We start from the raw sequence: 25,824 nt of genomic DNA, 5'->3' as shown, positions 1-25,824 counted from the left end.
CTGTCACCTTACAGAAAGAGATGGAGAAAGACAAACTTGAAACTGCTGTCTTTATTGTTTTATGATTCCTTAATTACAGAATCTGTTGTTATAAGTGATTATTTCTTGGCATTATGAATCTGTAGAGCCCCAGCAATCCATGTTACAGGTCTTAAAATAGCTAATTAAAGTGTGTGACTTGTGTCAAGTGATTTTGAAATGGGGTAAATACCTTTAAGCAATGCACAATAAAAATGTGGGTACTCAACTAGGAAATACTTTGTCTTATTTGTTTGGGATGCTTAAACCTCCTCTCCCCCAAGGCCACGTTTCCATATGTCCTATTGAATAGGCAATGCATAGATTAGGGTAGGCTACATAAAAGTCATGATATATAGCTAGTCTGCAATGTGATAATTCCATGTTGAAATGGCAGACAGTCTTCAGTTCCAGGCAGTAATTTCACACTTAAGCTCTCCAGGGTGGAGGCAAATGGTATCTTCTGGTTATTGTCATATTTTTTGAGGCCTTGTCAAATGACTGTCTGCTGAGAAACAATCCAGTGTGTTGCTTCTCCATTCTGCATTGGGAAACATGTTATAGGAAAATGAGAAGGAAGGTCCTTCTGTTTGAATCTGTAGCTGCATATGAACAACCTTGATTGCAATTATCCTTATAAAACAAAGACATCTTGCTCACTGGCTGAGCAGCATTGGTGTTCAGTACATTAAGTAATGGGGTAATAGTACACCTCATCTCCTGTCAAGTTTGTTACATTCTGCAGAGGGGAAGAAAAATTGTAGGCTTTTGATCACCATGTTTAAAACCTCATAAAAAGTTATTCACAGGTACTGTAATTGTTGGCAGTTTTCCTTTTTGATGGTAAACCTCAATTCTGGAGAGTTAATAAAGGTGTTTTCAAGAATGGTGCTGAGTCCCTCTTACTTTCCTTTCTGTTTCCCTGGACTCTAAAGTGCCTCCTGCCCATAGCTTTATGTATTCATCTATGATGATGCCACCACTTCCAAACTCCCAGCGACACTCAGGAGCTGGGAGGGCCATTTTTGTGGTGTCTTTCAGGCTCAAGTTGCAGAAATCACCTACCTGAATTGTTTAATTTCTTCTCCCCAGAGGTCCTCTTTGTACTATGCTTGTTTCTGCCTTGGTCCAGATGAATCGGATTCACTTGAACTTCAAAATTCAGCTGATTCTGTAGCAAAGAAACTAAACAAACTTGCCAGGGGAAGAGCCTCTCCTCCTCCCAAATTTTCCTGGGTAGAGAACGGATTTGGAGTACAGATGTTACACAGGTATATTCCCCATCTTGATGCTGTTGTATCTGAGACCGTCCCAATTTTCTTCCATCGGCTTCAGTCTTGACAGGTGCTACACATTTTGAGTATCTGAGTTTGGTACTCTCTTGGTTGTGTCTCCTTCTCAGCATTGCCACTTTGAGTTAAAAAATCATGTGCCTGGTTCCCAAGACACTGAGATTGTCTTCAAAGTCACAGACTTTTTATTTTTTAATTTGATGTTCTTTCTTTTTACTTTCCTTGCTTCTGAGCCACTTTTTTATTGTCTTTTATTCTCAGGAATTAAAAAAAATTGGGATTTCCCACACTTACTTGATTCCGACAGCATTAAGAAAATGCCACAATTGTGGCATTTTGAGAGCTGGCAGTACAGACAGGCACGTAGATCAGAAAAAGCTCGCCTATCACTGTGTTTACCAGGCTGTATTTGCCATCCCCGCTCTGGCAGCGGCTGGTGAGGAAGGCTGCCTGGCTGTTCAGGTGGTTGGGCTGCCCGTGAGAGCAGGGTTCATGTCTCGTTTCCCTTCTTAGAAGAAATCGTTTCAGCCTTTATGCTCAAAGATAGTTAGACATCTTGGATTTAATCAGAACACCAAACCTTGCTTCTCAGTTCTTCAGTTACAAGATGAGTTGGCAGCTCTTCCATTCACATAGGGCTGCTGCGAGGATTCATATTACGGGTTTGCGGTGCTCGGGCAGGGTTGTGCTAGGCTGTGGAGAGACGGGTGGCCAGTCCCTCCGATGCTGCCGGCCCAAATCCTGCCACGCCAGCAGGCAGGTGCTGAACACGCAGGACAGCTCCTGTGCAGGGAGCCCTCGGCAGAGTGTGGCATCGCCTCACCGAAAAAATGAAAATAAGGATCCAAAAGATAAGCTTAAATCCCCCTTCCCGGACGTCTGTGTTGTCTTTGAGACAACCTGTGCATAGTACTAGTTTGATCCCTTTTCTAGGTTTTCTAAAGGTGTTGGAGTTAGGTGTAGGAAGGTCAGGCAGGAAGTCATGGGAATTTTTTTGTTTAAAAGGTTTTATATATCAGCTCTGATATATCAGGCTGCTCTCAGGCTCTTAATCCTTATAAAGCAGGTACCCGTCTTTCTGTTCTTACACGTGAAGGATCCTTTCCAATCCAGAGCATTTCCACTCACTGCAACTGTGTATTCATTGCATGTGTTATTGTTTGGAGAACTATTAAGATGCATGTGGTATACTTTACAATATACACTAAGGAGTCTGAGTCATTTACACACAGACTGCATATTAATGCTTGCTGAAGGTCCAGCAGGCATACTTGTTCAAGTGTCATAATGGTTTTGAACATGGTGCTTACGGACTATGTCTCACATGCGCTAATCCTCTTGATTATTTCCCAGCATTGTGGACCTGAGTGCAAAGCTGGGGTTTAAATCATACATGGGGGTCAACAGCTCCTACTCAGCAACGGATAGAGAAGTAGGCAGTGACACAGGCGAGCTTGGGAGACAGCGTGATTGATGGGGAAGGATGCAAAGGAGAAGGACGCTGGCTTGTGAGAGGCTCTTCTGAGATGTTCCAATTAGTGTCCTGATTTACAAATCCTGCCCTTAAACCTGCAGCCTCCCAAGGTCAGTTTTAAAGGGACGTTGGCATAGGGTTGACGTTTGACCATGATGAACCTTTGTAAACCAACATACTCTGACAGAAACTGCAATCAATGGAAGTATCTCCATCTATATAATTAAAAAAGCCCTGGAAGCAGGGTTTCTGTTTTTTTGGACAGGATCATCTTGCCCACCTGCTGCCTTTGCAGCTCTCACACTGCAGCATTCTTCCCATGCAACTGAAGTGACTGGAAATCAAAGTGAAAATGACTGTTTGTTTGGATTGTGCGGTGAGGAAAAATGCATGCGGCATGACAAGTAAATTATATTTTAAAAATGCTTTCACTACTAATATGCTGCTATGCTGTTAGGCATTTGGTTTTAATCCTGACTCTCAAATGGGCAAAGTTCACTTTCAAGCATAAGGAAGGTTCTTGGGTTTGTAAATATTTGCAACCTCTGCCGACTTGTCTTCACTCCAGCCCAGGAGGGGAATCAGCATTGTGCTGAATTGCTTTGTGCTGGGGGGGTGCAGTAGGGGACTGCCTTTAATCGCCTGCCTTTATTCTCCACCAGGGCTGGGTGGAAAACAAAGGTTCCAGCGAGCAAAGGCCATGGTGAAAAATGTTCAGTGGGTGGAAAAGTAGAAGAGGTGAGAGGTGCTCCTATCTGCTTGCTTTTTACACCCAAAATGGATATTGGCCACATCACAGCACTTAGGTGTGATGTTAGAGACCCAGATTTGAGTCACTGCTTTGCTTGATTCAGGTCTGCCATTCCAGATTACATCTTGGATGTGTGAAATTTCAGTGGATGATGTGGTGGCTCCAAAACCAATATATTACAATAAAACACTTTAGATAGGACAAAAATGTAATTTTTTTTGAGAATGTTTGGTAGAACTGTTTCAACCAGTTCTACTTTCTTGAAGTTTTCCTGGGGGCCTGGCACTGTCTTTGGTGTGAGGGGCTTGGCTTGGCTAATGTCTTCGGCTTTGTTGTCAGTTTTAGCCTTCTGTTTCAGGGCTTGCACCCCTAAAACTCAATTCATTTTTCCCAACTATTAGCAGTTTGGCTAGGAAAAGGTATCCAGACTCTCTGCATCCTGTGACTCTCTTGTACCTTTTGAGAACAGCAGCCACAACCCTATGTGATGCCATGAGCAACGTCTGGATACTTCTGGTCTCTAATCTGGGTGCCTGCTGTCCCTCTGGGCGAGGGTCTGGTAAGACGTTCGTGCATGAGATACACAAGAGTGGTGCAATCACACATTTTCTTGGGCTTCTCACAACTGCTGATGACTCCTCTCTCCTCTGCTCAGCTGCTGCCGGCAAGGTGCCGTGCTGGTTTGTTGGCAAGGAGTCAGTGCACTCGCCCTCCCTTGGCACCTCTAGCTTACTGCTGGGTCTGAGGTGCCCCATGTCCCAGGGTGCAGGGTGAAGTGAGCAGCTCAGGGGCTTCGTTGTTTTCCTGTGGCTGCACAGCAGTTTGAAGGGTGCCAGCCCTGCAGAGCTTGCTGCCTGCTTCGAGATGATGAAAGGTACTAAATAGCCCTGGTTTTGGGCTTTTTTTTTCTTTCTTTTGGCCTGTCCTGTCAGCCTGGAAAATTTATGCTGCTCCGAAGAAAACATTCCACTCATCTGCAAGCTACTACAGCTGCTGTGTGAGTAATAAAGTATGGAAAGGAGGAAGGGAGAGGGGAGAAGAAAGATGGGAGCTGGTGTTTCATATGGAAAGCATCAGGCCAGAAATGTCTTTGTTTCCGACACGTGGATAGTGGAGAGGCTGCATTTGCTGCTCAAAGGAAAATCGGTGCCAGTAAAAATAAACCTCTCTCATTAGTGACTAGATCAGATGGGGATGAACTTTGGTGTCTCTTGCTTTTATTTTTAATTTTGTCTGCATTTTAAAATAATAAGGGAGAAGCAAAGGGCACTGGACTGACCTATTTGAGAATACAGCCAGTTTGGGCAAAATAGCTCTTTTCTGTCTCCATCTGACGCTGCTGTCGCAGTTCACTCTGGTGGTGTCACAGCCCTCCCCCAGCTGTTCGTAAGCCAGAGTAGTTATGTACATCAGGTCCGTAGCAAGGTGCATGTTCCTTCTGTTTGTTTTCAGGTTTTGATCTTTTGGGATAGCGTAAAGTCATATTTGTAAGCTTTCCTGCACAATTGAGGAAACCAGGAGCTTGGTTTTGGTGCTGAGAAAGGTGGTTCAGATGCAACCAGAAGCCTCTGAGAACTGGGGCTTTAAGAAACATGTGAAAGGGCAGTGGGGGCTGCAGTCAAATAGTGAGAGTAAGGGGTGTTTCTGTCTGATCAGACCAGAGGAAGGAAGCACTTACAGTTTCGGAGGTCTCCGATGTCTTGGAAGAAGAGGCAGACTGCCGTAAGTGCTGACGTGACCCAGTGAAAGAGCTTGTAAGGTGCTTCTCTTGCAGGTTTGAGAATTTCAGGGTAAGTAGATGTCACCTGGTGTAACTTCCTACTGTCTACTGCAGGAAAACAGCGTAGACTTCTCTTACTGGCACATCCCTTAGCTCTCCTCTGTTTTTAAAGTGAAAAGAAAGATTGTTGTATACAGTGTTTGAAAATGGAAGGGCCTGGTTTAATCTGTGAGGTTTTTTCTAGAGGGAATGAGTCTTTTGGTGTTTGATAGTACAGTTAAGGTCAGGAGGAGCTTTGCTGTTTCTTCCATTGATTACTGCATGAAACCTTCCAGACATGGGCTGAAATCTCTGTCTCTAGTGCTTCCCTGGATGAAGATGTTTGCATGAATCAGTGCCTCAGGATCTGGGGTGATTTGGAGGTTAAAGAAGGTAATGCAGGGGCCTTGCTCTGCTCGGTTCACATGCCTCCAGGACAGCCTGGTCCCACAGCACACTTCTGAGTTGGCTGCAAAGCTCATGCTCTCTCTTCAGGCAGCTCCGATTTTCTGCTCACTCAAGTCAGTTTTGTGTTTTCTGAGAGTTCTTTATTATTATTAATCCTTTATTAATCTTTCTTGGATTCTGGCAAATCAGTTTCAAGGTACCCAGTTTAAATACTCTTTACTGAGTGGGCCTAGCTTGTCTTGGGCTTTCTGGGCTTTGGTGGTTTGTTTACGACATGAATAAGCCTCAGTTGTTTGAGAGAGAACAGAAGAATGCCAGTGCAGAGTTACCTTCTGGTGTGAAGGACTTGGGGAAACGGGTGACTTCCCAGCATAGTTTCTCAGTGCTGAGAAGAATAGCGGTAGGTGCACAGAGCCCTACAAAGGCTACAAAGAACAAATTTGAGAGAAAGAAGGGAAGCAAGGCATGGGTGGTTTCTTACTCCCAAATACCTCCAGCACATGTGACTTGTAGAAAATGCTGAATACTCATCTGCCCAGTCTTGAGTGCCTGTCGAGCTGGACACCGGGTGGATGCCCTAGGTTGAAGACTCCTCCTCACGGGGCTGTCTCACATGGATTCTTTGTGCAGTGAGAGCTATACCAGCTGCAAAGCCTTGTAATTCAGTCAGTGTTTTCTTTGAACAAGCTGCATCTCTGGTCAGATGTTGTTGCGCTGTGGTATAAGATGGGAATTTCTGTGTCCTTTCCATTTCTTTACGTTTAAGTGGAAAAGGTCAAGAAAACCTTTGGCATTCAGTTTTGAATGCCTTTTCTCTTTGTAAACGGGAAGAATAGTACCCACATCACGTTGGGGATTTCAGATCAGTCAGTGAGTCAGATCCTGGGCTGATGCAAACTGATGCAGATCTGCTAAAGTCACAGTGGTGATATGCGGATTTACACTGGCCCAGCGTCCATGAAGTCACTTGACACCTTGCAGGAGAATGGTCTATTCAAATCCCAGGTCTTGTCAGGATGTGGAATAAATATCAGGATGTGGGCAGAAAACAGCACACCCATTTTAATGATTTGATTAAAACAATATTGCTGCTCTATGGCTCTCATAAATGTATTTCCACTGGTGTTGAGGGGAGGAGATATTCTTAAGTGCCATAATGAGAGAGTACATTTTTAAAAATGTTGCACAATAGGCCACTAAGTTGTGCTCTAGCTATATTCGCTTATTTCTGTTTTATAGTGAGTATGACCTTAGGCATCCTATAAATACCATTTCTCCCCCCACCTTCAGCTAATAAATAATGGAAACTGTACCGGAAAGAAATTTTCTTGCCATGAAAGAGTGGGAGGTCCTGAGCTGCCCTCTATAAAACAAAGGATGTAGCATGATTTGTTTTCTTTGGTTTTTCAAATGAAGAAAATGTGGAGGTGGGAGGGAATGAGAAGATGCTTCTAAGTGCAGATATGCTCTCCCCAGCACTACAAGGTAGGATGATGTCTGGTGTGGGCATTGCTTCCCCCAGGACAGTAATACCCATCTGTGAAATGAAGACAGATGAGAGAGGTTTCTGAACAGTCTCAGTACATGGGAAGAAGGAAGGATCCCATTCTGATTTACCCTCAGGCTTTCATATCCAGCAGTGGAAACCAACCTGAAAGTGGATGTTGATGAGCGTCTAAAGGAGCCCTTTGTGTAATTCAGTGGGCTGTGTTGTCCAGGGCTCAGAGTAAATTTTCAGAATGGCCCTTTTTGACCTTAAAATCTGCTTCTGCAAGTCCTCTTTGAGACCTTTTTGCTCTGTTTTAATGATGTCAAAAAGCTGTAGTGTAAATGTGAGTCATGAAGGGTGCACATATGGGCGGCCAGACACGTTTCATTTCGAGAATCCATCACACAGGTACTGTGTGTCAGGTTGGAAATGTGTCTGAGGTCAGGTTGCGGGGGGGGGGAGCTTCCTCCTGCACTGACTAGAATCAAAAGTGAGGCCATGCCATGCCATGCCATGCCATGCCATGCCATACCATGTCACAGAGAGGGTGTGGGGCCACTTTCTGACAGCAGCTTGGCCTCAAAGGTTAGAGAGGGTCAGGCCAGACCTTGTGTTCAGCAAGGGGGTCTTATTGTATAATTTTGAAGGCAAATGAGGTTCAAGAGCAGGGTGCACATGATGAAAAGGCATTTTCTGTCACTGTCTTCATCCTGCAACAATAACCTGTGCAACCGGATATAGTTGAAGATGTCCCTGCTCATTGCAGGGAGGATTGGACTAGATGACCTTTAAAGGTCCCTTCCAACCCAAATTATTCTATAATTCTATGATATAAGCATATTCTATGATATTCTGGTCCAGAAACAAATAAGCTTGGAAATTAGCACTGTTAGATCATTAAATTCTTATGCCCAGGTGCCATTTCTTATTGTATGCCTCGGTGATGCTTTCTAGTCTCATTTGAAATCCACCTAGTGTGAGGCCCTGCTTTCCTTGGAAGCATGTGCTAAAACCTAATTTAGGGGAGGAATATCTAACAGGCTGTTCTGTCTCCTACCTGAGTCTAATTCCTCCCCTTCCCATTGCCTCTCTCTAATCCATAAGCAAGTCCATTGCTTTGTTTGGGTTCACCCTGTCCTTAGCTGCATGGTCTGTGATGCTTATTCCCATCTTATCTATATCAGCTCTTTCAAGGATTTTTATCTAAATATGAAATGAGACCCCTACCCATTGACTGGAGATTATAACACTGACTGTGGAACAGACATGATAAATAGTAATAAATGTGCATGTCCCTTTCAATTTTGTCATACTTTCCATCTCTGTGTTCCTTCCAATTTTCCTGTGTATCAGATGCTAAGAACGTGTCCTCGAAGCTATACTGGTCTTCCCCATGTCTTATCTGTCCTAGGTCTCTTTTCAGCCTTACGTGGTTCTCTGCTTTGTATTGAGCGTGCATGTTGTGTTGCTGTTTCTTCCATAAATGCATTATTTTGTCTTTTTCCAAATTCTATCTCAAGGATTTATTTCCTGCCCCTGTGTGATTTTCTTTATATACTGCCTCTCTCTGCTGGCATCACAAAAAAATTTAGCATTTCCACCTTAAGCCCTTTTCCCTGCTTTTCTTCACAATGAAAGCTTTTTGTCAGTTTCCTTCGTTTTCTGATTTGTTTTTATTAAGCGTATTTTTATAGTGAGGGCTGCGATCCATCAAAGTAAACAGAAACAAAGAAAATGATGCCAAGTTTTTGTTTGTTTGTTTAACGAAACAGATCAGACTTTAAATGGGATGATGTCAAATTGGTGCCAATGACTTAACTTGGTGGTAGCTGGTTCTGACTGCTGGCTATTGACAGGAAATCGTGGAAGATCTCAGCATTTTGAAGAGCCTAAAAACACAAATACAGCTGTGGGGTTGAAAATCACATGGTGGTATTAGTATTGGGAAGAGCAGGGTCACTGTGAGTGGCTCCCCTTTGTTCAGGAAACAGTATCTATGTGCTGGTTAGTTAGTTAGTTAGTTAAGACCACTATTTTTTTGGCTGATAGGTGTGAGGTGGGAGTTTAACCTGGATCGTGGTTAAAGGGTAAAGGCCCCTTGAGTTTCAGTGCCCATCCAGCACACCTCTGCCCTTCTCTTCAGCAAAGGGACCTGCTCCGACGTGGCAGGGAGCAGGTCGGTCTGACACGCTGCGGGGTCAGTGGCAGGGTCCCACCACCGTCCCTCTGGAGGGTCCCCCCCTCTGTCACCACCCACCGGGGTGGGGTGGCTGTGGTGGCCTTGAGCAGGGTAGTTCCCTGGCCACCCTGGCCTCACGGCCTTAAAGGGGGATTTGCCAAGCTGCTAGCGTAAAGCAAAGGAGCCTGCTTGAGCCGGGGGAGCGTTAGCTGCTCTGGGCTGCAAGGCGCTCTTCGGTTCGCTTGGCGGGTCACCCCGTGCTCTGGACCTTCCTGCTGTGTTTGTCCGCTGCGCTGCTTTTAACCGTCTCCGCTCCTTTGAGTCAGCTTGTGCTGCCTGCATGGCGAAGATATTTTCCTCCTGTTTCAGAAGATGGGCGATTCCTTTTCCTTCCTGCGCAGGGGGAAGGCTGCTCGCCCCATGCGGGCATTATAACAAAACAGTGGGGCCTGGCCAAATAGCAATGAGGTGCACAGCTGGCTGCGGGCAGTGGCTCTCTGCTGGTTTTTGCTTGGTTCTGCCTCTGTGAAAACTTCTAACAGGAACTGTCATCTTTCTCCCCTTTATTCAGCAAGCTCTTAAGCTGTGGGTATCTGAGAGGGGATTTTGTGTGGAACGCGAGGACTGTAAAGAAACAGGTCCTAAACCGTGTGCTGTTGCTAATGATCCTGTAGACTAGCATGTAAAAAGCCAAATGTTTTAACAGAAATTAAGGAGTGAAAACAAAGAAAGGACTTGCTACTATGAGGTACCACATGGCACCATCCTTATGACTTGATGGTGTGATTGCACTGGTCTACATCCTGAGTGTATTCTTCCCTCTAATAACTTCCTGGAAGAGTTGAAAACAGAGGGGTATGCAGAAAATCCACTGTCATCCAGATGTTAATCAGTACAAAAGTCAAAGTTCAGAAATAAAATATGAATGAGAAAATTGTGGGAAAGCAGTACTCTCGGTGCCTGCCTCTATTTCGGTACCAGGGACTGTGCCGGCAAATTGGTGCAGTCTGGAACAGCAAAAACCCTCGGCAGTACCCTGATAAGTCAGAGGACCTGACACCTACAGTTTTGGAAGCAAAACTTGCAAGTTGCCTTTTTAAGGCTCAGATTTTCCAAGAGCAATGACAGAGCTGTTTCAGCAGAGAAAAATACATACCCTTTTATCCAAGACCCAGAGGTTTAGAGCATTCAGTTGTCTGTTTGATTTGATGGCTGGGCTTTGAACAGGTAAGATGTTTCACAGCCATTGCCCTTAGAGAGCAGGGAAGCTGTAGCGTGCCCATTTTACAGGCTGGGAAACTGGGACACCCAAGCGCTCAGTTGTTGGAGAGAGGAAGTCGAGAGCAGAGCTTGAAACGAATACCAGCTCCCTGATCTCCATTTTAATTAAATTCTTTCTGCAATTGTCTTCCCTGGCAGTTTAACTGGTGGAATGTGGTCTAGTGGAGAATTTTTGGCTGCGAACTTGACAGGAATATTTTTCTGGGCCAGATCCTTGCTTAGTGTAAATTAAGATGACTCCACTAGTTACAACTATGGCGCTAGCGATTTACTCCTACCTCTGAGAATCTGGCCCTGGTTTGGAGATAGTGGGCAGTGTCATATAATTTGCTCTTTTTAATTTTGGTCTGTCTAGACACTTTTTGCAGCACCCCTTTCTGGGAAGACTTTGTGCCAGCAGCTCTGGAGCAGCACCACACTTCTCTGGTGAGAAACGCTTAGCAGACACAGCATGGAGGTGGCCTGGTGTGCTCAAACACAGCATTTCACCTCCCTGGTGCAGGGTTTGGCTTTGATAGTCTCAGTGGTTTTGGTGGAGAGGTGGCAGAGGGGATTCATGGCAGGATTTCTTCCCTGTGGAGCGGGAGCAAGTCTGTCATTTTCCCCACTTTTGACGATGTGTTGTCCCAGCTGAGTGCTGGAGAAAGATGACTGGTGCTGATGCAGCATTTCTGTGGTAGTTTTTCTTTCCAGCAATGGATGACACACCTCTCTTTGTGGCTAAGGTGGTCTTTCTCCTGATTTTAAAGGCCATTTAGTCTCGTGTTTATTATTACAGTCAGTCCTTCCTCACATGCCGTCAGTATTTACCACTCAGCCTTTAGCTTCTCTGCTATGTTTTCTTCCACACTGAGTCACCTGGCATAGGGGTGGTACCTCTCCAGCCTTCTTCAAACTCGTCACGAGGCACACACAGGACCTAGTTTTTACGAAATCCTCAGATTTGCTGGCTGTGGTTAAGCAGGTGATTAGCTGGGACTGTTTTTCTTCCCCTTCCATTCTCTTGCCAATTCCCGAGTTACTCACCAGGATTGTCTGTAACTCTGTCAAGAGCCAAACGCGGGAAAAGGCCATGACTCTGGCTGGGGCTCAGCAGCAGCGGTGATATTATACCCTTTACTACCATTACTTCTGCTTGAATCCAAATGTACTTAACTCAATCCCTAAATCCTCATAATAATTTTTAAAAAATTGCTAATCATAAAGCCCTACCTTCTGTTGTTAACCACCTACATTTATGTGTCTGTACTCAGCCCCCACAAGGAAGGGGCTGCAGAAGAAAGCAGAAGGGAAGATAGGGATCCTAAAGTTGTTAAAAACAAAATTTGTTTTTGAGAAAACCATAAAGCACGCACTATTTCTGGGATTCCACCTGAGCTTGATCAACACTCGTGAAACAGAGCTCTCCCAGAAGAACAGCTTGCATGGAAATGGGTAGGAGACTCTGTGCAATTTTAATAATTTTGAGAGAGATGTTTCCCCCCGAGAATTGCTGTAGGAGTTTGCACCCCTTCCCCCACACTCAGCAGAGGCAAGAACATATAACTATCCTCATGTAAGGTAGCGCAGTGTTAATAATGCTGTTGTATTGATCAAATTGGGCTGCTTTGTTGCCAGGGTCATCTGGGAGGATTTATTCTGACTCCTAAGGCTGTGCCTCCTGAAGTACATTTTCCAGTCTTTTCACGGAGAGAAGGGTGTGTTGTGCTTTGGGCTTAGCCTGCAGGAGCGACGCATTCAAAAATTTCCCGGTGTCCCACCATCCGCTGCCTCTATCATTTCTGCTCTCAGGGCTCCCACCTCACTCCTACTCAGAGCTGGACATATCTCCAGTTCAAAAATGCGTTGTGGTGAGATCCAGTTGTTTGCCCTTGGAGAGTGCCTGGAGGAGCAGCCGCTGGCTGCTGGAATGTGGATAAACACAGGGTGACAGGAACAGGAGAGGCTTCCTCTTTGCTTAGAAAGTGAGCAAAACATCGGTAAGAAAGCAACATGGAAGGAAAAACATGAGCAGGGTGGTTTTGTTCCCCACCCCCGGCTGATATTCATGACCTTGTTAAAAAGATCGGTCTGCTTCAGAGAGTGCACGTGGTCATTTTTAAGCGTAGGGAGAAACCGAATGTGGCTCTTATTTTCCATCTGATAAATTGCCAATTGCAGGTTTTACTTACAGAACACTCTGAGTAGTCTGAGGAGAACACGATCACCTTGATATTATATTTATGAGTAAAAATGGTATGAGGCAAAGAAAGCTCTTAGCTCGCATGTAAAGAAGACTTTTAATGCAGTTTTTGCTTCCAGGAATGCACCATTACTCGTGGTGGGGCAGGGACACATTAGCAGGCTTGACAGGAGGACTGAAGTGCCTCGGGGCACTCAGGGGTTTGCAGGGGCAATTTGACATCATGCTTCTTTGACAGGTGTCACGATCTCCATGCTGGGTAGTGATGGGACATCTGCAGAGCAGGGAAGGGTTAGAGACATTTGAAATGGAGGAAAACCCCTGAACCTTGCTCTGGTGATGGTGGGAGCACCTCTAGGGTGCCCTGAGCTGAGCCCATGTGTTTAGAAGTGCTATGTTGTCTTCTGCAGGGGCTCAGGGTGGCAACTGAGTCACAAGTAGTGCCTAGAAAATTGTGTCCTCAATGCATAGGCTGCCAATAGTGCCAGCTATATCTAAAGCAGCATGGTTTCAGTGCATTTCTCTCCCTTTCTGAGTCCCAGTTCCTGGACTGCTGGGACTGAAGCAGATCCCTCCAGCAGCCCCGGCCACCACAAGGCATTTTGGCTCTCGCTTCAGCTCTGATATCATGCAACCGCTTGGGAAGCACAACTTCTTGGGAAGCGCAACCACTTGGGAAGCGGAGCTGGCTGGAGGCAAAGCAGCAAAGTACTCCCAGGAATGTTCCCTGCAAAGCAGACACTCAGCTTGTGGTGTCTTGCACGGCTCCTCCTCTCCCACCATAAAGGTTACCTTTATATGTTCATAACCAAAATAAAATTGCAGCTCCTGAAAGCTATAATTTGTACTTGGGGGAACATAATGTTTGTGTTTAGCTATTGCAGGATTGTACCAAAGCACAGTGACAGAGGTCTGGAAGTGTTTGGGATGACGATTGCTGGCAACAGAGTCCGCCTTTGGGGGCTACTAAAAACAGCTTTAGTTAAGCAGTATTGATGATAAACAAAATGACAGGGTGGATTGGTTGTACCATGAGGAAGAGGACCCCCTCCTGCAGTGGGAGAGGCTGTCCTTCCTCAGTTCCTGCTATTCCCCTTCCCACAAACCGAGCCAAGAGGGCCTGGCTGCAGTCTTCCAAGCCGTGACATTGGAGACTTCCATCCCATCTCAGAAAAGACAATAGAGGGAAGGAGTATTATACAGCCAACCCACAAAAGCAGGCTTATCTCTGGAGATGCTATATAGGCTTAAATAGATGTGGAAAAAGGAAATCAGGGAAAATAGGATGCTTAAGGTAAACTAACTACATTTTTTAAACATTGAGTTGGAAATATGCCAGATAACATGTCCACTGTTGGGATTATAATGACTACAATATGTTTCCTCTTTTCCTTGTTGGTAAGTGGGTTTTTGTTTCCTTTCTGGAGAGTGGTGAGGGACTACAGTGGCCTGCAGTGCATGTTTGGTATTGAGCTGGAGCTGTCTATGGCAGTTTAATGGGTAAAGCTGCAGTGCTGTGAACATGACATCTTCCAGTTCCCAGCGTCATCATTTGGGTCTTTTCATCTCAGGGAAAGATGCAATGTCGAGTTTCATTTGGTTTACTCAAAGAAGATACGCAGGGATGGGGCTGGAAAGCTGAAGGCCTCACGGAGAGCCTCTCAGCAACGTAGGTGCAGGCAGATGGCATGCTGAAAGCCTTGCCAGAAGAGAGATGCTTTCATCTGGTATCATCTCCACAAGGTGGTGCTGAGTGTTGTGTTCGGTGATGTACCTGGAATTAATTTGGGAACCATCCCAATTAATTTTAGAAGGAAAGGTGCCAACGTAAACTTGAGGTAGGGTCTGGCAGTATTGCACAGTATTCTCCTATACATTTCCAGGGATATTTTGCCAGGAGAAACAGAAGATTTAAGAGAGAGCATGGAAAGGGACAGTGACTTGCCTTGACTGCGAGGCTCCTGCCCAAGTAAAAAGTGTTGCTGAGGAGGTGCAGCGTTAAGAAACAAGGGAAGGCGAGGGTGCTTGTAGGGAAGAGAGGCTGGACAGAAGAGCCTCTCGGAGGTCCTGGAGGCAGAGCAGTTTCTGAGCAGGGCTCAGACAGGTCCTATCCCATCCTCCACCTTCAGGAAGAATAGAGTTTCTCCTGGCCTTTGTTTCTGCTGATGCTTCATCACACCACCCAGCCTCTGCTTTTCACCAGCCTGCTTAGAGTAACAATTTACCAATATTTGGGCCTTTCTGCCTTGTAGTCTCTGCAGACTTGGGAGTCTTGCAGGTAGCCATACCAGGCATTTCTATGAAGGCATGTCATGATGGCTTATCATATAGATAGCTCCTCTAACAAAAGACAGTCTTGTGCACAGAAACATCTTGAATTAACTGCTTGGCTGCTGGGAAGTTATTGTATCTTCCAGGAATACCAAGACATTGCATTCCTTCTAGGCTATTTTCAGGCTGCTCTGCTATTAATAACTTTGTCCTGAAATAGCACTTTCATATTGCAGCATATTAAAATCCGTAACAACTGGGTGGGTGTCCACAGTCAACAGACTGAAGAAAGCGAGCCAGCGCGAGAGCCGTGGTTGTGTAAATTGGCTCACAGAGGTGTGCTGACTCTGAGCAGCTGGTGATCTGACCTGCCGAGCTTTCTCAAGTCAATAAATGGCAGGGCTCTTAATGGGATTTCTTGGCTTCCCATGCCATGCTGCAGCCAGTAGCTGTACAGCCTGCTGGAAACCACACTGACACAAGACTGATCTCGTGGTCCTTTCACGAGGAGGGAGCAGTGCCTCGTCCAGTTCTGACAGTGCCCCTTGAGTTGCTAATGATATCCACAAAAGGCCCTGCCAGATTTCTTTGTTTGTTCTAATGCATTTTGGGGATACAGTTATCCACAGATGCTTGTGGGCAGCTGGGTTGCTGCTGGGTGATTGGGCCAATAATGGCTTTACCAATGTGCTCTAGCAAATTCTTTAAAAGAAGATAGTGCTGCTTTTATCAGGGTGCGTAGCAGCCCAAGTGCACTGCCTGTGTGATTTGAGGCTGATCAAAATCCCTGGTGGCTAGAGTTTTGGAACAAGCGCCTTGGCAGAGCAATGTAGAAAATAAAAGCAATGGAAAAACACGCTTGGCTGTAAGGGAGCATCCTTTGGAGGGCACCTGGCTTTTGAATGAGAGGCAAGTTTACCTGCAGTGGGATGTTCAAGCATGAAGGCTGTTGTTTCTGTGCACAGGAGATGAAAACTCTGGCCTAGAAGCTGCAGAAACCAGTTTGTGAATACCTCCGTATAGACTGCCCAAACTAAAAAAAAAAAAAAGAAAAAAAAAGAAAAAAAAGAAAAATAAACAAATCGAAATATCAGGATGTCTGAAGTTGGTGGTGTTTTAAAATTCTTCCCATTTTTCCATTTGGGTCACATTGTTCCTAATAAAGTAGACAAGATTTGTAATACAAAATAACTATCTCCAGCCGTCAAAGAACATGTCAAATTCTGTTTCACGTAAGCCACAGAGTTAAATGGCGCTAATCAAGAGCAGAGTTTCATGGAGTTTGAGTGTTGGCAAGGTCCTCAGCTGATGTAAACAGGAACCATGAAATCAGGGCTGTTCTCTGCTGATTTACCCCAGCTGAGAATCCGGTTGTGCTTCCCATTGCTTTGTTTTTTTCTTGGTGCGACAGTGAAACTCAAGTCTGTTGTCTTCTCTTTTCCTTGCCCAGACTGGCATATTTATCACAGTAGCACATGCCTCTTCTTGCTCTTGTAAGATAACAAATTGCCCAAATGATTAAAAAAAGAAAAAAACAAGAAAAAAGCAACAAATGGCTTTTTGTAAATGTGCTTGGACGGTTGCTGTGCTCGTGTTAAGTTTAAACTTCAGCCAAACAGCCCACTGCATGGCTGGAGGCAGGCTTTGGTCCTATATGTTTATTATTGTTTAGAAATGGTATAAATGCTTTTTTATTCTTTTTTGTTCTGACCTTATTCTACAACACATTCCCCTCCTTCCTCCTGCTTCCTGTTTCCCAGACAGGTCCCCACCTCTTCCTCCCCACAGCCAAAAATAATACAAAAGGGAACATACAAAAGGTTTTTTGAGCCATGAGATGTGATAATGAATGGGCATCATGTACAGGGTAGATACAGTAGTCCCAGTGCAAAAATGTTGAACATGCAAAGTCCAGATGAAGAATTGCACGTTTTAGGAATTCAGTGTTATTTATGCTCTTGTTTAATATGTCTTTTGGTCAGAGCAGAAGAGATGACTCACAACCCAGGACTTATGAAATGTAGCATATATTGAGTGTATTGATCACATCTCTTCTCCAGGTTTGATTTAATAAGCTAATTGTGAAGAATTGTGCTTATGCATATGCTGTTGCCTGAGAGTGTGAGAACACAACTGGTGTATACGTTTGTGTCAGCTGCTGAGAAGGAAATGTTAAGCTCTCTCTGGTTGTTAATGAAACATCTCTAAAGAGGACATTTTTTCATTCATGATCCTATCCAGAGTAATTACAAGGAATCCAATTCTGCTGTGTAACTCCACTGCAATACTTTGTAAGGATGAATCTTAATTGAGGATCGAGAGCTAAAATATTGCTCTGCTTTGTACGTTCCACAGCCGTCAGCATTTGCTTTTGCATATCCATTTCCTGTGAGAAGTTTACCACACTCTGGGGCATGCTTTGAACCTGATCCTTTGATTTCAGTGGGAGCTAGGACTGGCAATTGAAGAAGCTAATTGTGCGTTTTTGCTATTTATAATGCGAAGTTAAAGCTGCTTCCAAAGTGGACAGCAACAGGTTAAATACACAAAGTTTGGGGAAAAGTTTGCAGTGAGGTCCACTATCCAGCTCACTCAAAGCCATCCAAGGTTGTTATATAAATAAACGATCTCTTCAGAAAGATTTTGCAACGCGTTTATGTTACATATATATAATTTCTCAAACGGTCATTGTATGACTACTTGTTGTCTGGATTGCATGGCATCGTGCAGGACGTGCTGGTGTACAAACACACATGGGTTTTATCATATTTTGATATTAGCACAATGGGCTGTCTGCATTTTTGATTTCTTGATTTGGCTATCCTTAATCCTTTGCTGACATTGATGCTATTTTTTGTTGTGACTGGTTGCAGATATTTTTTCTATCTTTATTAAACAGTCAAAAAACAACAAAAGCTGTCCAAAGTCCTGGTTCAGTGTCTGCAGATTTATTTCATCCTTTTTTTAAATCTAGATGCCCATCAAATTCAGTCACGCTTAGCTGCAGTCCTTTGTTCAATATCTCACAATCAGTGCACTGAAATTCTTTATGCTTAGAGCGCAAATACCACAGATTTTTAGTGAACAACTTTGGCTTGTCCATTTAAAAGAATATTTTCTAGATAAAATGTATTTCATTATCATATTTCATTATTGTTTGGGAACAAATCTTGATTTTGTCTCCTTGGTTGGAGTTATAGGTTCAGACTTTTTTTCTGAGACATTTGTTTTACCACCCATTTCTGCTGGTGAAAATTGCTAATTTATGGCAAAATTGGTTTTGATCCTTCAAGCTTTAAAGGCTGATCAAAATCTTTGATAACCCTGGTTCCATCATGCCCCAGAGCAACAGGAAGATGGCTTGTGTTTATATGAAGGTAGCAATTCTGTCCTTTAAGTAAATTCACATAACTTTTTACATTAAAATGTATCTTTGCTGAATTTGGTTGAGGCTTCTGATTTCAGCATCTTTCATGCTCTGAAGAAAAATGCTGGGGAGAACATCCAGGGAGAAAGCCGTCTGGGTCGTGGTGGGAGAGTGTTCATTGAGAGTGCTGTTCTGCGTAAATAACAGTGAATGGGCTGGTTTTGCTAAAAACATTTCCTTAAAGGTTCATTCTTTGTGCTAAGACCAAGGGGGAAAATGGGCACAGGCCATTAGTATGTTGCAGAAATTTGCAAACAGAGGCTTGAGTCCTGTGTAATGTAGTCAAGAGTGAATAGACTTGTCCCTTGCAGACTCTGGTGGCTGGCGAGACCCCTTCAGCCAGTGTTAGGGAGGACCAGCCTGACGGCTCACACGTGTGGCGAAGTTACCACAGGAAAACAAATCTTTGTGTATCAAATGATCTTTGCTGACTATGCGTGTGCCTGCCTTTTGCTCTTGGCAAAAGCCTGTTTGAGCGTACAATTAACTTGATTTGCTTCATATATACAAGGGGTTAAGAACATGCATGCAGATATTTAACATGGGTTATCTGTCATTAAATGTCTTATTGTTGTACCTGAAAAGTGGGTTTAGCTGTCTTTTTTTTTTAATGAACTATATAACACATAGGTGAGATGTGCTGGCACAAGACTAGGAGTTTTGTCTTAAATCCTTTGCAATAGACATTATTTGCTATCACCTGAAACTTTTTCTTACTATTCATTCTTTTCAGACTGCAGTTTTCCATTTTCTCAAGTGTATTTTGCAAAACTACTTATTTTAATACTAAAATTCTGTTTATTTTATGCTGTCCCAAATGTTAAGCTTCTGATGTGCTGCAGCTTTTTGACAACTAGCAACTGCCCAGTAGAGGTTGCCAAGAGGAAAAGCTGGAGGTTTTGGCAGCTGGGTGGGAACAGATGACAGTCTTGGAATAGATGGGCAAGAGTATTAGGTTTTTGTTGTTGTTCAGGAAGTAATGAAGGCTTTTGGCAGTGGGAAGAAGGTGCATCTTTCAAACCTTGTTTTAGGGTTAAGGATAAAAATAGCATGGCATTTCAGGGAAGGCAGGTGAGTTTTGAGTCTCTTATTCCTCTTAACTTCAGGGCTGTCCTACAACATCCAGTTCAATATCTGCCTCTGGCATCAGCACTGCAAGTGCCACCATAGCTCAAAGCTTTTGCTGTTCTGCTGAAGAATGAAATACTGACACCAGGCACTGCACCTGGTGCTGCCATTTGCTCTGAGCTTGAGTGAACTGTCGTGGCACTGACCTTAGAATTACTGTTTTGGGTTGCCTTCAGATTGAGGATGCTTCTTCTTCCTTTGCAGTCTTGAGACTTTCACAATTATTTAAAGTTACAGATGAGGCCGCTTTTTTACGTGCCAGTGGAAAGCAATGGGGCCATGATGAAGGTTGGAATTTGACCTTCACTATTGCATGTATAATTCTGCTTTGCTCGTATAAATTATTCTGCAAAGAGAATCCTTTCAAGTATTGTAAACAGAGCTGGTAGATAAGACCTGCTTGTCAACCACATTCAACATTTTCATTCTCTGTCACAGCCTGATCTAAGTATCCAACTTCTTAATTAGGTTTTGGATAACTTCCAAGATTGGTGCTTGATGTCCAATTATATCTGCAGTAAAATGGCACTTAGAAGTAACTAGCACTTCCAGATAAGAACTTCCCGTGATCTGCTAGAAAAATTCAAAATCAAGATGTTATAAAGTACTTCAGCATCAATAAAAACAGAGGAACCCAGTGAACATGTTGATAAGGTGTCTTCCCTGACTTTCTGTCCTCAAATCATAGTAAGTGTTTGGGCTTTGTTTTACCCTTGACAGAACTTCACTGTTTCCACATTGTCTTGTCTTTAGCTTTGCAAAATGCCCAGGAGTTTAAGTGCTGTAAAGACTTCACAGCATAGGCAAGTGCTTCTGAAATGACCTGTGATTTTGCAAGAGCCTGTATGTATGGGTCAAGTTGTGATACGTAAGGCTACCAGTCGAGACCAATGCTTTGCAATTCATTGGAGCAAGTTTAGATTTATACGCTGGAAACTAAGAGTTCATTTTGGGCCATCAGTTGGAATTAAGTTTTCCAGAGCTGTCTGGACCTGAACCCAGATGTCAGACTTGTGTCCCTGCAGAGGCCAGCTGGCCTACGGGCACGTCTTTCCCCCATCATTCTCTAAAGAAGCGACAGAGACATGGGGTGCCTCCACTGCCTTGAGGCTTGGCACATTGATGATGGTCATGGTCTCAGCTAGAGCCTTTCTGCTGGCTGCTCTCTGGGGCAGAGTGATGAAATCAAACATCAGCATCATGAGTGGTGACTCCAGCTCCTTCATCTCTGGATTTTGAATGTTCTGGATTGCACTTTAACCTGGACAGCTGACAAGCACCCTAAAACCTCAGCTGTCTGAGCCAAACCGAGTACCTGAAAGTCTGGGAGGGATTGGAAAGTCTGGGGTTCATCTTGTTGAAGTTAGTAGCAAAACTGTCTTTATTTCAGCTGGCTGCAAAATTAGGGGGATGCTAAGCTCTGCTGAAAATGGTACACATGTATCACATCCCTACTCTCAGAGGTACATGCTGGGTTTCTTTTGCATTTTATTTCATAGTGGTGGGCATTGTCAATGTGTTTGATAAATAACCTTTACTTTCAGTAGATGAGCTTGAGGTAAGAATACAGGTAGATTAGACTTCATACCTTTCTGAATTGACAGACGTACTGAACACTGTATTTCCCTGGATCAGTGCTACTGCAAACACTGAAAAGGCTAAGAAGTAAGAAGGAGATCCTTACCAGGCATAGGACAGCACTACAGGGGCTGTCTTGTACTGTCTGAAGGATTTGGTGCTGCATGTGGAAGTGTCATGGTGTGTAGTTTACGTGTATTCTGCTGCTATATGTGCCCCAGAGGACTGAGATGATAGTTTAATGTGGGCAGTGAAGAGATGTTATGAATTACTGGTGTGTAGGCAGAAGCACAGAGTGTTTCTTGCAGGTGATGGAAATGTGCCTCTGCTGGGAAAGTGAGCCTTTTTGCAATTGTATCCAAAATTGAAAAATCAGACTGAGGCCTTGTCGGGAACATCCACATGCCAGACTGCCATCCTTTGCCAGCTGGCTTTCTGCAAGTACGTGGGGTCTTGCAAAGTCACATCCTATTATTTGTCAGCTGTGAATCATAATTTCTTTTAACTGGCTAAATTGAGGAGCAAGGTGCAAGGAGAATGACCCTTGTTAATCAGGGCAGATGGGTTGAAGTAGTGAGTCACTTTTTATCCCTTGCCTGTGAAAACAGCTTGACAGCAATCAACAATCTTAGGGATCTTCTTGTGTTCCTGAAGGGAGCCATCTTCCTCCTCCCATTGCAATTTTTGAAGTCTTTGTTGCTGCAAATCCTACAGGCACTGCATAAGAAAGTTTAATATGCACCAAGTTGCCTGCAACGTAGCAACCAAAGGGTAGTCAGGCTTAATGTCGCATGTGACATGTATTACATCCACTACACAAAGCTCCTCCTCTCTTGCATGAGTGGTTAAGGAGAAGTTGGACATCCAACAGAACCATGACAAGAGCAGCTTGCTCCTGTCTTTAGGTATCCTTGGACCATTTTCCTACCAGGTTGGTAGTGGAAGTAGGAGATCTACAGGCATTCAACATCTGAATCCACCAGTTTGGGTTTGTATCTCTGTGGATAGTGGTCAATATCCTGCTGCTCCCACAGAAAACTGGTGGGTTTTATGCGCTTGCTGGCAAATGATGTTGTGGGAATGGAGACCAAAGAACTCTCCTGCCCTTCGTGATGGTCCACCAGGCTGGAGTGGGGACTTTGGTGGTGTCAGCCTGACTGGTTTCTCCAGGTCAGAGCTCAAGACAAGGGGGTGGGCTTAGTTGGCCTAAAAAATAAAAGTCTTGCCAGGGCAGGAGTGAAGAAAGCAGGCTGGTTTCAAAACCCTGCCTCACCAGTCCCTGGGTGATTTGGGCCAGGCGGAGGGAAGGTCACGTAAGGTACTTGGCAGAAGCTGGGAAGCGCATATGGGGAAAGGCGCTTTGTTTCTGCCAGCAATTGCCTGCCCTGGCAAATGAGGCAGCAGGTAAGGCCCTGGCAGGGGGTAAAGGAAGGGCTGTGGCCATAACCCCTCGCCGGGCTTTGTCTGCCATGCAGATTAGGTGGAGGGCTTTGGCTCAGCGTTGCTAGGCTCTTCCCCCCTATTGACTTGGTGGAAAGGCTGAGCGGGGTGAGAGGGAGGGACTGCATTATATTGTTTCTTTGAGCTGTTTTTTTCCCCCCTCTATGGGGAGATGGGCTTGATCCACTGGTTTTGGATTTCAGAGGCAGAAGGCAAGACATGACCAGCTGGTGTCTTGAAATGGCACAGGTGCAATGGCTGCGGGAGGGGGGAGCCAGGAATAATTACAGGTTTCTGAAGCATCAGGCTTTGCCTGAAAAGGGCTCATCGAGAAACTGCTCTTTATGGAAAATTAATGGTGAAGCTGGAAAAAACTGTCAGGCCTACTATTGTTGTCATGGGGTAGTGATGCCTTAAAGGAGCAGCACCTCCTGCTTGCCTCCTCTCCACGGGCAGCCCGGAGCTGGCACGCAGCTTTCTGATCCCACAGCAATTGAAATTTCATGTCACTGTCATCAGATTTAATGGCCTTGAGTCCCTGTCTCTTTTTTTTTTTCCCCTTCCTTTTCCATCCCTAATTTGTCATTATGCTTGCTCTTTCCCTTGGAAGCCTTTTATTTATTCGGCCCCTAAACCTGTTTGTGCCCCACTGGGTGAAGGCTAAGTGGGCCAGGAAGCCCAAATTACATGATGTGGGAATTGAAAAGCATTGTCTCTTTTGGCGAGAGGGATTATTCCTGAAAGACTGTGGAGCACATTTGGAAAGCCACCCCTAAAACCTGTTAGGATTCATCTGAGGAAAGACCAGATCCTGAGCTAAAGCTGTTCCTTACGGTCCCAGAAATGCACTTTAAAAAGAAGACAGAAAGGCTTAAAGCAAGAGTACTAAATGGTAAGCGTCCCACCTCCAAGCCTGTGTGCAGACACATTATCTATACAGTGTCATACCTCTGAAAATAACCTACACCCTGAAGTATAGCATGTCTCTTGCCATTTTATTGCATTTTGTCCAAGTCCATCTCTACAGCTCAGGTCTATAATCAGCTATTATTTTAAAAAGAAACAACAGATAACTGTCTGACAAATTCCATTCTGAACTCTGAAAGTCATCCCAGCAAACTGGATCTGCAACCAGCAGTGCTGCTTCCTGGGTACCTTGGAAGTAATAATCTTGAGTTACCTGATAGCTCCTAGAGAGCTGTGAGAGGGGCTTCTTTACACTCCTGTTGATGGGATCTTTGTACCCAGAAGGCAGGAGTCTCTGTCTCCTCTGGTCATACGAATCTGTTGTTTCTTGATCAGATGCTGGACTGACTTGCCAGGTTGAGACATAGTTGGGTCACCAGCTCCCATAGGCTGAAACTTTTTGCCTAAAATCCCTTCCTTAATATCTCTGGAAGTGTTCTCTGAGGAGTAGTTTTTAGAGGTTTCTAAGAAATATTAGTTAGAATGTCTGTTTCTCCAAGTCCTGTAAAATCATGGTGGTATTAAACCAGCTAGCCTTTCAGGCAGCGAGAAATGAAAAATAGCACTAATAAACTCCATTAAAAGCTTCTGAAACTACAGCAAATGGTTTTCTATAAACGATAAAGGTTTATAATGTTGGTTATGGAGAACACTGGGCAGCATGATAGTGCCTGGAGGCTTTATTAGGGCTAGCTCAGGGTACCTCATATAAGGTACATTCGGGTAGGAGGCTCAGCCCATCCTTGTGCTGATCACTGCTGTGGAGATGCAGAAACACGTTTTTATGTGGCAGCCTCTTTGCATCTTCACTTTTTAATAAGGTGCAATGTGTGTGTTTGTGTGCAAGTCTGGTGTCCTGTACACAGAAAGCTCCGTTTGACCAGATGTGCCAAAACCCCTCTAAAACTGACAGTAGGTGCCTTTTTTCTGTCACATCTTTTCCTTCTGTCAGGTCCTTTAAACAAGCGGTGGTGTCACTGGAAGTTTTTCCCTGTCTCCTATCTTAAAATGCTACATTTCAGAATTGTGCTGTTTTAGGAATAGATTGGGCCCCAGCCAACTATGCTGAATTAAATTTGGAGTGAAAGTTAATGTTTGTGAAGGAAGAGGAAGCAATTCTTTGGAGAGGTGACTTTTTGTTTGTACGTGGCCTGGCAATGGGGCCATTAGGGTGGTTTCGTATGGAGGCAACTGTTGGCCAGATTACACTTAAAATTGGGAAGGACCTGGTGTCCTTGGGGCAATGTACAGACTTTTGTGAAAATGTAGAGGATGCTACAAGTGCCAAATCCTCATGTCTCCCAAAATGTGACCATCTCACGAGAAGGTGCTGGTATGCATGAATGCTGTCTCTGAATGGCGCTGGAGCATGTTGTTCTCCTGCCTTAGGTGGAAGCTACACTGTAATCTCTCTCTAACAGTGGTTTCTCTTGCTCCCCTCTCCCTTCCTGTTCTGCAGACATGCCTGGAGTTGGAGCGATACCTTCAGACTGAGCCACGGAAGATCTCCGAGACCTTTGGTGAGGATTTGGACTGCTTCCTTCATGCCTCCTCAGCCCCAGATGCAGAGGACAATATCCGACGGCTGGACCCCATCCTTTTACCGGTGGAGACGAGTACGTGTGACAAAAGCGCCAACATGGACATTATCCTCTCACGGGACAAGCTGCTATCTGAGACGTGCCTCAGCTTGCAGTCCACCAGCTCTTCCACAGAAGGCTACACAGCCGTCAACCAGGCCCAACTCAATGCAGTAACCTCATTAACGCCCCCTTCCTCTCCAGAGCTCAGCCGCCACCTTGTAAAAACCTCACAAACTCTTTCAGCAGTGGATGGCACGGTGACGTTGAAACTGGTGGCCAAGAAAACTTCGCTCAGCTCTGTGAAAGTGGGTGTAGCAACAGCGACCGCGGGGACGCTAAAAAGTGGGCAAAGTGACAGTGAACAAGGAGGTACAGGGGCAGAAGCATCCCCAGAAAACAAGAAGAGGGTTCATCGCTGTCAATTTAATGGGTGCCGGAAGGTTTATACAAAGAGCTCCCACTTAAAGGCTCACCAGAGGACTCATACAGGTACTTGTGTAGGATGCTTCTCTCATGTTGTCCTCCTGCCACTTAACTGTAACCACCTCCTTTTATTCTCATTTAGAAAAGAAAAAAAAATCTCTTCTGAAAGTGCAAG

The 25,824-nt window shown here is 44.6% G+C and overlaps 1 protein-coding gene across 1 annotated transcript in view; it reads left to right on the top strand.

Annotated features, from left to right (window-relative positions):
• The window catches only part of KLF7 (KLF transcription factor 7), a gene marked incomplete at its 3' end in the record, with an annotated part of 57,473 nt that overhangs the window by 6,292 nt on the left and 25,357 nt on the right, over window positions 1–25,824 (top strand). Inside the window, exon 2 of the mRNA XM_082001734.1 lies at window positions 25,103–25,715. Within this exon, the coding sequence (XP_081857860.1) occupies window positions 25,103–25,715 (613 nt within the window). The remainder of the gene's footprint in view (window positions 1–25,102; window positions 25,716–25,824) is intronic.

The sequence above is a fragment of the Phaethon aethereus genome (genome assembly GCF_964289735.1).
Source record: "Phaethon aethereus genome assembly, chromosome: 6".
In the NCBI taxonomy this organism is placed as follows: Eukaryota; Metazoa; Chordata; class Aves; order Phaethontiformes; family Phaethontidae; genus Phaethon; species Phaethon aethereus.
The sequence above is the reverse complement of the archived record's forward strand: the minus strand, read 5'-3'. Positions and strand labels throughout refer to the sequence as shown.